The sequence below is a fragment of the Euphorbia lathyris genome, chromosome 4, assembly GCF_963576675.1.
Source record: "Euphorbia lathyris chromosome 4, ddEupLath1.1, whole genome shotgun sequence".
NCBI classification, from domain to species: Eukaryota; Viridiplantae; Streptophyta; class Magnoliopsida; order Malpighiales; family Euphorbiaceae; genus Euphorbia; species Euphorbia lathyris.
This window is the reverse complement of record NC_088913.1, coordinates 82,941,030-82,953,525: the sequence shown is the minus strand read 5'-3', so window position 1 is coordinate 82,953,525 and position 12,496 is coordinate 82,941,030. Positions and strand designations below refer to the sequence as shown.

The following is a 12,496-nucleotide window of genomic DNA, read 5'->3' as shown; positions in this document are numbered from 1 at the left end:
TAAAAATTTAATTCTAATGTTCTTTTAAGAAGATCGCAAAGCATTTGTTTCTTCGTTTTTACAACATTGACAACCATTTTATTTGAATAACAATCATCTTATATGTGATTTAATAAATGTCTAAATTGAATCGTGATTGATTTATTATACGATTGATAAATAGTCCCAATTCATAAGGAGCACCAAAAATTTATACATTTTGTACCCTAAGATTTTGACCACTTTGGCATATAGTTAAATTCTCGTATGCAATGCGATATTTTCCTTTAAAAAAATTACCTATTCTTAAAACATATTTTGCAATAGTCTCTTTAAACTTATATACATTTTGAAATATAATCTCGAAAAGCCACATTACAAATTTGTATAAAAAGAAACGTGGCTAATGAGTTGTCTTTTAAATTCGGGGGCATAGTGACCAAAATAGATAACTTTCGGAAACTCCATATAGTCTAAGCGTAGATAAATATGATTAACTGTGGCTTGTCAAAGACATAAATATATGGGCGAAACACATTTGTGTACTTATATTTTGTGGAAAACTTCAACCATATTATTTAATTTTCAAAAGTTTCAAATGACTTTATATTTTTATCCAATTCCATCGAATAATCTCATATTTTCAATAGAATTTGGTAAATGCAAAAAATAAAAAGCACGCTCCACTACATATCAAAGCGAAAATACCGAATAGATAAATAATTAAAAACGTTTAAATGTCAGTTGAAGTTTTGGAGTTATTAATTGAAATAATATTTTAAGCCTTGATTCAACTATATTATGAGCTCTATAAATACCACATTTCTCTCTAAAAATCATCAATCCAAACACCATTCATTCTCTCCCCCAAAACCCCCAAAACCCTCAACACCAAAATGTCAAAAAATCACCAGAAAATCGCCATCTCCTTCTTCTACACTCTCCTTCTTCTCCAATTAGCATTTGCAGATCAGAAAACCGAAGTAATAATCGAAGGCATGGTCTACTGTCAAAGCTGCAATCACTTCGGCTCATGGTCTCTAACCGACGCAAAACCAATCGCATCTTCAAAAATCAGCGTGATCTGCAAAAACCAGTGGAAACAGGTAAACTATTACAGAGGTTTCGAAACCGATTCAAATGGATATTTCTTTGCGAAACTCGATGGGTTCAAAATTGGACACAGTATTCTGGATCATCCTCTTCAATCTTGTAAAGTGAAACTCGTTTCTTCTCCGATGGAAAATTGTAAGTTGATTTCGAATGTTAATTATGGAATTAATGGTGCGGAGCTGAGGTTTGAGAATAAGGTTTTGAGGAGAGGAAGTGATTATGAAGCTGTTGTTTATGCTGCTGGTCCTTTGGCTTTTCGTCCTGATCGTTGTGATCCTCAAACTAATTTGTAATTTGTGTTTTTGGATTCAATTTTGTTGTTGTTTTGTTGTGGATTGTTTTGCTAATTCCTTCTGATCTTTGAATTAATTGAGATTTGAGTGTTGTTTTCAATCTTCCACATCTTCGGATATTGTATACATTCTCACAACTTAAATACAACAAGTCAAATTGATCATTAAGTTTTTCAAGATGAAGAATTACAAATGGTTAAATGCACCGTACACAGTTGTCTCAAAATCAGATATTTGAGTTGACTCATGCTGATATGTCACTCATATCATCATTTCAATCCTTTTAAATTACTGAAATTATTAGAATAATCTAATTGAGATAAAACTCAAAGTTGAGTGATTTTATTGGGATAAATTGAAGTTGAATGACCCTTTTAAGATAAACATATAAGTTCAATGACCACAACATCGTCTAACCCGTTACAAAGAATTAGTTACGGTTTATTTGCTGAAAAATTAATGTGAAAGAAAATATTTTCCTTAAATAAACAAGTAAATAGAAAATTTTAAATTAGTTAATCTGATAATTCACGACGAATGTGATAGAAATGTTTTACCATTTTTAAAACATTTTTTTAAGAATCATACCCAATTTCTTTTTACCTTCTAAAAATACTACTTATCCAATATTTCTTGTTTTTTTAGTATGACACTTGAAAATATTTTATTTTCAATACAAAATTCTCTTACCCAATATTTCTAAAAAGGTAAATAATTTATTAGTTTCTTTTTTTTTATCTAATACATTGTTTAGTCTCCTATTTTGAAAAACACATTATAATATCCATATCATTTGTTACTATTAACTCTTTGGTAATTCTGTCTATTTTTTTAAAGATTTTTTACCGCTATATTTGGCATAAACATACATACAGAAAATAACAGAGTACTAGCGTCATTTTGTATCGTACTATTACTGTCCTGAAACTAAGATATATTCAGTTAAAAATCTAAAAAAACTAGACAAAAAGATCAAAGAGTTAATATTAATAAAAGATATAACTCATGATTGAGGATGACATTATCGAGGAGGTTTCTGAGGGAGATGTTTCTGACTCAGATATTGAGGATGGTGAGTAAGAGGACCCTTTGTGTCCTGTTATCCGGCTTTCATCGGAAGACAAGCGGGTTCTTAGATCCAAATGGAAACTCTCCTTAATTGTCACTGTTCTTGGGAAAAGGATAAGCTTCAATTACTTTGCCCAGAGGATCCAGGCCCAATGGGCAAAGAAAGGGAAGGTTACCATCACGGATCTGGAGAATGACTATTATGTCATAAAATTTACAAGGGCAGAAGATTACAATTCAGTGATTAATGGTGGACCTTATTGTTGGTCCCTTGAAAGGTTGCAAGTATAGTTCCAAGGGGGGGTTAGGAACTTTTTAAACTTTTTTGCAATTAGGGCAGACTTCTTTTTCTAAGGAAAAAGGTTTTAATAGCGGCGCTGAGTAAACAGTAAGATACTGGCTTAGTCAACTGGTGACTAGGTCAGTTTCTTAGCTTGAGTTAGGAGATAGCACTTAGAGTCTATTCCTGAGCTCAGACGTTCAACGCGCACAACTCAACTTGACCTCTTTACTTGGTCAGTTTTTGGTTATTTTAAGCAAGCAATATATATAAGGAGTTAAAGGTAAGAAATACTTCACTCAGCAGATTTATCCAGGTTCGGCTTCTTCTAAGCCTACGTCCTGTCCCGGGAACACGTTCCGAGATTTCGAATCCTCTACTGAGCTCTTTAAAGGTAGAGCCTCAAACCTTTTATAATCTTAGCAACTGAGTATGACAAGAGTACCTTCCTCTATACCTCTACTCAATCCTAATCTCTCGCTGAGTACTAAAACCGAGTACTCAGCATCTCCTTTCTATCTCTAGAAATGATAAGTGTTTTGTCTTATACAAAGATTTGCTAAGACACTTTAGACGATTGAAACAATCACTCTAGACTTTTACACAGATATGAGAATTGTAGTGTAAGATTTTGCTTTGCTTCTTTGCTTGCAGAACTTGTGTAGAAATTTGGTCAGCGTAATGGCTTGATCAAGTTCTGTGTTGAGTGAAGCTTCTGATGGCACTATTTATAGAGACGTCTGGGCATCGGTCATTTCGAATTTCGAAATAACCGTTGGAGGGAAACGGCTACCTGTCGTTGTCATCCTGACTTGCTCAGAGCTCTCGGCCAATCAGAATTGTGTATCTTCTGTCCTCGGTCAGCTCAGCAGACTGTCTCTCCTTTTATGGTAAAGTCAACTGGACAGCATACTGTGTCGTCTGAACTTTACCCAAAGTAGAAATACTTTGTCTAGAAGTTTTCATTTGCCAGCTGCTGTCTTGTACGCTTTGTCGAGACTACTCAGCAGCTTCATCTTGAAGTTGTTCCCGAAGGTCTTCTAGATCCTTTTTTTGCTGAGTTGCGTTTTGTTCAAAACGGCAACGTCTTGACAAACGCGGGCCGAGTTGTACTGAGTTGTTTGACTTGGGCCTTGACTTCCGTATTGGGCTTTGGGCCTTCTAATTCTTGTGTCTTATAAACAATTTAACTCAACATTGAACAAACACATTAGTAGAATAAATCAAAGCATTTAAACTTAGTGTGTTTAGAATATGTATTTTAATTATACTTAAACAATTTTGTCAAATCAAAATTTATGTGGAAAGGTGTTTCAACAAACTCCCCCATTTTGATGTTGGCAAAACTATTCAGCGAGGAACTCAGTATGAGCTCCCCCGTGATAGTTGACCTTTTATAACTTGGCAAACTCCCCCGTAAGGGTTGAGCTACTGACTTAGTTTTACTCTAAACATTTAAAGGTTTAATTCGAGTAAGTCTAAGGTCAGTTTATAGATTTAGGTCAGCTTATTAAACATATTCTATTTACTCAGTATAAAGCGGAAGGTTTAATCATATAGAGTGCGTTGAGTAATTTGTTGTTCAATGGATTCTTAACAGACAATGTTTTATAAGCACATAGGACAATGTCAAACATGTTATCAGCATTTGATTTAGTCAATAAAATTTATAAGTATAAAAGCTGATTTAATTGAAGATACGTAATGACTTAGTACACAGTAACATGTATTAACATATATCATAACTCATGAATAGGAATAAAATATGCAGATATGATATATTGATGGAAGTCGGTGTTTACACAGCAAAATTCATAGATACGGCATAAGGATTACATCTAACTTAGTCTATACTGAGCTAGCCTATCTATTTCTTTTTCTTGTGTTGAGACTGACTTCGCTCATGCTGAGCTCTAGCTGTTTTATCTTTCTCCCCCGTTTTGTCAGCATCAGGAGGAGGAAGTTTGAAAGCATCAGTTAAGACAGCTCGAGTCAGTTCTTTAGACAACTCCTTAAGTTTGTCAGCGCTTTCATTGACGCCGTCAAAGATGGCAACTCCATCAGTTGATACCTCTGCGGGTATGTTGAGGTCAGCCGCACTGAGCATATTGACGCTAAACGCTTGAGCTTTGCCTTTCCAGATGAGAGCTTCAGTAAGACCAGCAAAGATTTGGTGAAAGGTCTTCAAAAGAGCTGTGTCGTAATACTGACGTTGAATGTTGTTGTGACGAATGTGGTTGAAGGTTTGTTGGATGATAGATTGCATCTCGGTCTGCTTCAATGCATCAGTATCCATCTCTTGCTTATTCAGATTGAGCAAGCGAATAGCCTCACCTATTTGCTCAATGGAGCACTGATTGTAAGAGACCATTTGCTCATTTGTCCTAAGTTGCTCGGTGTGAAGCTGAGCAAAAAGCATCTTCACTTCAGATGAGGTGGCATAGTCGGTGTGCACAGCTGACAATTTCTGAACTTGTTCTTGCAAAGAGTTCAAGTGTTGTACGGTTGTCAGCTGAATCTCAGACAGCTTGGCTATTGAATCCTACTTAGCTTGCTGTGCTTGAAACGATATGATGACGTTCAGCAAGTCCTTGAGTCCCTTAACTTCGTTGAGAAGCTGAGTGACCTGGGAGAGCTGAGTTGTCTCAATAGATGAAGACCCATCAGCAGGAGGAGTAGATTGTTGAAGGTCTCGGATTAATGCTTGCACTGAGTCAATGATCTTTTTGCCGAACTCAGTGGCATTCAGATAGCTTTGTGATCCTTCAGGGACATCAGTGTGATCGGAAGGAAGAGGAGTGAAAGGAGTTACCAGGTCAGTGACTGGAAGTGATGAACCAATCTGCACTTGTGTTTGTGGGATAGTTGATTGATCGGCAGAGAGTTTAGTTGGAGAAGTTGTAATGCGAATACTGTCTGTGCTGACGGCAGAAGTATGTGGAGTCAGCACCATGCTAGAGGAAATAGCATGAACAGTAGTCGGCTCAACCTGACTGGTTGATGTTGCAGAAGCATTGGGGTCGGCATGTTCCTGCTGAGAAGAAATAGAGGCTTGCTTTTCTAATGGCGCCGATGTAGTGGAGGTTGATTGGCGTTTGAAAAACTTGAGTTTGACGGTAGAAGGGTCCTTAGTTGTCTTTGAGAGGACAAAGTCAGGAAGAGTTGGTGGTTGCACAGGAGGTTCACTGACTAGCTTCTCACTGGCCTTGACCAACTTTCGCCTTCTATGCGGTGGAGTGACAGTATGATCAGGTTCTCCTGAGTGAGAAGGGGAAGATTCTTGTTGCTCAGTATGAGGCTGGTCAGCTTGCTCTTCAGCTGGATCAACAGTGTGTTGGTCGAGTACTTGCTCAACTCCAACAGCCAACTCAATATTGGCATGCTCAACCTCATTCTCACTGGCTGTTTCCTCAGAGTCCTCAGCGTCATCCTGACCGCTGGCTTCTTCTTCCTCTTCCTCTGAGCTATCACCATCAAGTTCTTCTTCAACTTGGGAGATAAAATGATCATCCAGTTGTACATCGTGCTCATCATGCTCAGCTACAGTACCTTGACACTGGGTGAAGTGAGAGTCACCCGGTACAACGAAATCAGTTGGTATAGCGTTGAGGGGAGTCAGTGTAGAAGGTTTCTGCTTCTTCTGAGGTTGCTCAGTAGTTTCCTCAGTTCCAGGCTCACCTTGCCTGCTTCGTTTCTCAGCTGACTTTCCAGCTGACTTCTGCCTTTTTGCTGGAGACTCAACGTTTTTGGAAGGAGTCTCAGCAGTTTTCCTTTTGCGGGAAGCTGGGGCCTTAGTCCTTTGCCCTTTCTTTGGCTCAGCAGTTCCCTCAGCTTGGCCAGCAGCAGCAGCAGCTTTACCTTTCTTCAAAGGCTGTCCAAACTTTAAAGCTCTCAGCGAGGCAGCTGTGATCTCAGTTCCTCGAGTCTTCTCCTCACCTTCGAGATCAATTTTATGGTCGATGAGGATTCTGGTGATGAGTGATCCAAGCCGCATCGTGCCAGTGCTTCGAAGGAAACCAGCAACGAGAAAGACCGGCATGTTGATGGGAGTGTACGTCAGCATATGCCATATAAAGCACTGCTCGAAATTTGTTGCTGATGTGGTGCAGTTGATCTTTGGGTAGATGAAGTAGGTCAGCAGGTAATGAGCCATTTTCTGGTGCTGACCCATAGAGGAAGCTGAGACTTCTCCTGAGTGACCCTCAAGTTTGCAAAAGTTGTGTTCATACCCAGTGCCATCCTGATCTCCCGATCTTCTCAGCCTTGATCCTTCAGTTTTTAGCTTGAGAAGATTTCCTATATAGAGAGGGTTGATGAAGATGGTTTTCTCTTTCACCACAGTGCACAGGTAGTCAGTGTTGTCATTTGCAACTTTGAGGTTGTGGTAAAACTCCCTCACAAGGTCAGGGTAAGTATAATCCCTAACTGAAAATAGCCCAGTCCATCCATTCTGTGAAATCCACTCGCAGAACGGTTGTTCATTTTGCACGAAGTTTTCAGAGACCCGTCTTGAGGGCTCAACTTTCCATTCGCGGACATTCTCAAAGAGCTTGGAGTAGGTCCTGACCTTTACGGGTTTTCCCTGACCAGAGGTTTGGCCAGCTTTTCCTTTGCTGGGTGTTGGAGGATTCCTTGTAGGTTCATCGGAGCTGGACCTTTGGTGGCCGGCACCGGAGGTATTGTAGGAAACCTTAGTCATGGTTTTAGGATGGGAAAGCTTAGATGGATTTTTAGAGAGAAGGAATTTTCTTTGCTTGAGAGTTCGATAAGCGTAAAGAATAAAAATGGGGAATTTCCCATTACTTATAGAGGTAATGTGTGGTGTGGATTTAATCGAATCCATGTGTCAGTTTTGCCTCGGGATTTTGAACCGACAAAGATCCTGGCATTTATGACACATACGGCGTATACGTCATCCTAGGGCTATACGCGTGCTATTGCATTTATTCTAACGGATATAACACTCAGCGTTTAGAATACTAATCGTTTGATATTCTGAGTGGTCAGTATTGCATAAAGAGATGATTTTTTTAAGTTTAAGTTTACACTAATTTACTCAGTGTGCAAGTTTACTCAGTATTTGATGTTCAGTCAGTTTCGATGAGTTACTCAGCAAACAATCAATCATTCAGCATAGTAATTCACTCAGCATGCATATTCATTTAGTTTAGGAATTTACTGAAGATGATTAAACATACCAATAGCTTCTCTTAGTATGCTGAACTGCTCACGGGCCAGTGGCTTCGTGAAGATATCCGCAAGCTGTTCGTCCGTTGGGACAAAAGTCAGCTTGATCTCACCTTTGAGTACATGGTCTCTAATGAAGTGATGTCTGATGCTGACATGCTTCATTCTGCTGTGTTGAATTGGGTTCTTTGAAAGATCAATTGCACTTTTGTTGTCACATTTGACTTCAATTGTCTTCGTTTGAACACCATAGTCTTCAAGTTGTTGCTTAATCCATAGGACTTGAGCAACACAATGACCAGCAGCAATGTACTCAGCTTCAGTGGTAGACAAGGCTACTGACGCCTGCTTTTTGCTGAACCAGGATACAAGACAGCTTCCTAAGAAGTGACATCCTCCAGAGGTGCTTTTACGTTCCAGCTTATCCCGTCCATAGTCAGTGTCAGTGTATCCGATGAGTGTAAAATCATGAGTATTTAGATACCATAAACCTGCGTTCACTGAGCTTTGCAAATATCTAAGGATTCTTTTTACAGCAATGTAATGAGATTCCTTAGGGTTAGATTGATATCTAGCACAGTAGCATACTGAAAACTGAATGTCCGGTCTACTAGCTGTTAAGTAAAGTAGAGAGCCTATCATACCTCGATATAATTTGCTGTCTACTGACTTACCATTCTCGTCAGTGCAGAGGACAGTGTCAGTGCCCATAGGAGTGGATATTGGCTTGCAATTCTCCAAGTCATATTTCTTTAATATCTCCTTGGCATATTTGGCTTGACTGATGAATATGCCATTCTTTCCTTGTTTAATTTGAAGACCGAGGAAGAAGTTGAGTTCTCCCATCATGGACATTTCAAACTCAGTCTGCATTTGTTTGCTGAACTCCTTGCACATTGATTCGTTAGTTGCACCAAATATTATATCATCAACATAAATTTGGGCCAGCAGGGTATCTTTACCCTTTTTCTTAATAAATAAGGTTGTATCAGCTTTGCCCCTGACGTAATTTCTAGTCAGCAGGAAACTGGCCAGCCTCTCATACCAAGCACATGGTGCTTGCTTGAGGCCGTAAGAGCCTTTTTGAGTTTATAAACGCGGTTAGGGAATTTAGGGTCCTCAAAACCTAGAGGTTGATTAACATAAACCTCTTCGTTTATAACTCCATTAAGAAATGCACTTTTGACATCCATTTGGAATAATTTAAAGTTCATGTAAGATGCATATGCACATAGAATTCTAATTGCCTCTAGCCTTGCCACTGGGGCAAAGGTCTCACTGTAGTCAATACCTTCTTGCTGACTGTAGCCCTGAGCTACAAGCCTTGCTTTGTTCCTGACTACATTTCCTTGTTCATCCATCTTGTTTCTGAAGACCCATCTTGTTCCGATGGTCTTTTGACTCTTTGGATGAGGCACTAGCTCCCATACATCATTTCTTCTGAATTGATCGAGCTCCTCTTGCATTGCGTTCATCCAGAATTCATCGTACTCAGCTTCAGCGAAATTCTTCGGTTCTTGAACTGAGATGAAAGCAACATTGTTGAGGTACTTCCTGAGTTGATTCCTCGTCATCAGGGTATTCCCAGCAGAATCAAGGATTGCACTTTCTGAGTGCCCTCTTGGAATCCTTATCTCTTTAGGTAGACTTATGTCTTGTGCTGTTTCTGTTTCAACAATCTCTGTAGAAGTAGATGGGTCAGTAAAAGTAATCTTAGGTTCACTCTTACTCTTGGTCAGCCTTTTCGTGAATGACTCAGTAGCTGGTTCTTGGTCAGCGGTGGTTACTGAGTGTGGATCATCTTCGGTCAGCGACTGGTATCTACCTGCAGGGTCAGTTTCGTCGAACTCTACATGTACTGACTCTTCTAAAACTTGAGTTCGTTTATTAAAAACTCTGTATGCTTTGCTGTTTGTTGAGTAGCTGATAAGTGCGTAATTCAACAACAATTAACCCCGCTTTTATGCTTTATTATTGTCGTGTTTTGTTATTTTTGCGGGTTTTATTATTTGTTCTTGGTGTTTTCATCTCTACAGGCCAATGATGACTAAAGGGAGATAAATTGGGCTTAATTTGGGCCGAGCTGATGTCGAGTCGTGATCCGGAGCTGATTGGACAGATATTGGTTTGAGTCAGAGTTAGTCTTGCACAAGACTAAGGCAGTTGCGGGCTGACAGTTTCCTAGTTCGAATAGGATTGCTTCCCTGATCCAGATTGGACAAATTGAGAACAAGATTTTCACCAGAAGCACGAAATTGTAGGAGAAAAATGAGGAAGCAACCAATTTCAAATTTGAAAGAAGATTCTGAAGCAATTGAAAGGGATTTAGTTCCCTATTTTGAGGAGCCGTAATCAACATAAGAACGACAGATTTTCCAAGTTCATATATCAGTTTTTACATTTTTATTTTTGGCAGCAGAAAAACACATACGTTCCATGGCTATTGATAGCTAATTTCTTTAATTTCGGTTAAGGGATAGTTCAAGGGATTCTTCTCCGTTATCGTGAGATCGTTGTATTTCACTCTTCTCATTTATTAAGTCGTTTATTTGTTCATTGTGTTCAGAGTATTATTCTCAATTGATTATTTGTTCCATGAATGGTTACTGCAGGATCGTTTATTACATTGAATAATCATAAGGCTGATTCGGTTTATTAGAGTTTCACCTAGGACAACCGATCTAAGTAGCTACCGACTATTTGAACCAAGCTAATTCAAGCTCTGTTTTGTTTTTGCAATATCTTTTAATTACTACCTTTAATTTAATAAGTTTCACAATTTCAACCCCCCATTTAATTATTTTGTTAGGCCATTAGAGGTTTTAAATCAATATTATTCCCTTGGGTTCGACCTCTACTTACTCTATCGCAATTTATTCGTTTAGGGAAAGTTGGGATTATTTTTGGTGGATTCGGCACCCATCAAATTTTGGCGCCGTTGCCGGGGAATAATCTAATTTGATTTGATTTCTTTTATGACCAGGTCCAACAATTCAGAACAATTGCTCTTTGAATCAGAAATTGAATTACTTGCTCGGAAGTTCCGCAAAGAAGTAAGGTTACAGAAGTTACAAAGTGCCAGGAATTCGAGTTCTAGTGACGAAGAAGAAATATCCAGCGAAGAAAGCGAACAATCAGAAGAGGAAACAATGGCAGACAGAACTCTAAGACAGCTCCAAGCGCAGGAAGTCAATAATCAGCCCCTATGCATCACTTATCCCAACTTGGATGTGTCATTTGAGCTGAAATCCGGGTTGATCCACTTGCTGCCCAAGTTTCACGGCATGGAGAGTGAAAGTCCTCATAAGCATCTCAAGCAATTCCATGTGGTGTGCTCCAGCATGAGACCGCAAGGAGTAACGGAAGAACAAGTAAAGTTAAGAGCGTTCCCATTCTCATTAGAAGACGCGGCCAATGATTGGCTTTTAAATTTGCCATCAGGAACCATTACTACATGGAATCAGATGGTACAATCTTTCCTGGACAAATATTTTCCAGCCTCCTGAGCGGCATTAATTCGAAGAGAAATCAGTGGAATCAAGCAAAAGGATGTGGAGTCGCTTCATGAGTATTGGGAGAGGTTCAAGAAGCTATGTGAAAATTGCCCTCAACACGGGATAGCTGAAAATTCCCTAATCCAGTATTTCTATGAAGGGATGCTTTGCATGGAAAGAAAAATGGTAGACGCGGCAAGTGGGGGATGTTTCCTCGATAAAACGCCAACCGCAGCTAAGGAATTGATCAGAGTGATTGCAGCAACATCTCAACAGTTTGGGAAATCCCAGGAAGGTCCCAAAAGGGCGTATGAGGCAAGCAGCTCTAACATCGAAGAAAAGTTGAATAAGTTGACTAGTCTTGTGCAGAACTTAGCTATAGGAAAGGCGGCCCAGGTGAAAAAGTGTACTGCCACCGAACATGCCACTGATGAGTCCCCTATTTTGTATGAAGACAATGCTGAACAAGCCAATGCACTTAATGGGTACCAAGGGCAGAATCAAAGGAAGTACGATCCATACTCCAATACGTACAACCCAGGATGGCGTGACAATCCAAACCTCAGCTACGGACCAAGACAGCAAAATTATCAACCACAGCAGAACTATCAGCCGCGACCTCACCAATCTACCCAAAACTCAGGTATGCCTTTAACTGATGTTGTCCATAATCTCGCAACTAACGTGCAGGAACTTCAGAAACAAATGACTCAAATAGCTACTGCTCTAAGTGAAATTCAGTCTCAAGGTAAGATGCCCTCTCAACCGGTAGACAATCCAAAGCCAAACCCAAACGTGAGCGCAATCACCCTTCGTAACGGAAGAGAAATAGAGCAGCCCGTTTTAAACAAACCGGCCAGCCAAGAGAACATTGTTAAGGAAAATAAAACTCATGAAGAAGAAGCGCAAAAGCGAGACAAAGTCCCTCCTTTAGTTACTCCGGCACCTTTCCCAAATCGGTTCGACAAATCAAAGAAGGAAAAGGAAGAGAAGGACATCTTTGAGGTATTTCGCAAGGTTGATGTAAATATTCCGTTAATTGATATTGTAAAACAAGTCCCTCGATATGCTAAGTTCCTTAA

General features: G+C 39.4%; 1 protein-coding gene across 1 annotated transcript; it reads left to right on the top strand.

Annotated features, from left to right (window-relative positions):
• The first annotated feature begins 814 nt into the window (after positions 1-814).
• On the top strand, positions 815-1,485 carry LOC136227277 (non-classical arabinogalactan protein 30). Its single transcript, XM_066015929.1, has one exon. It carries the CDS (start codon positions 876-878, stop codon positions 1,383-1,385), a length of 510 nt encoding a protein of 169 aa, XP_065872001.1. The 5' UTR covers positions 815-875; the 3' UTR covers positions 1,386-1,485.
• The last annotated feature ends 11,011 nt before the right edge of the window (positions 1,486-12,496 follow it).

What these genes read in the sequence shown, in the direction of transcription:
- LOC136227277 (XM_066015929.1), top strand. Translation starts at nt 876, where the DNA reads ATGTCAAAAAATCACCAGAAAATCGCCATCTCCTTCTTCTACACTCTC.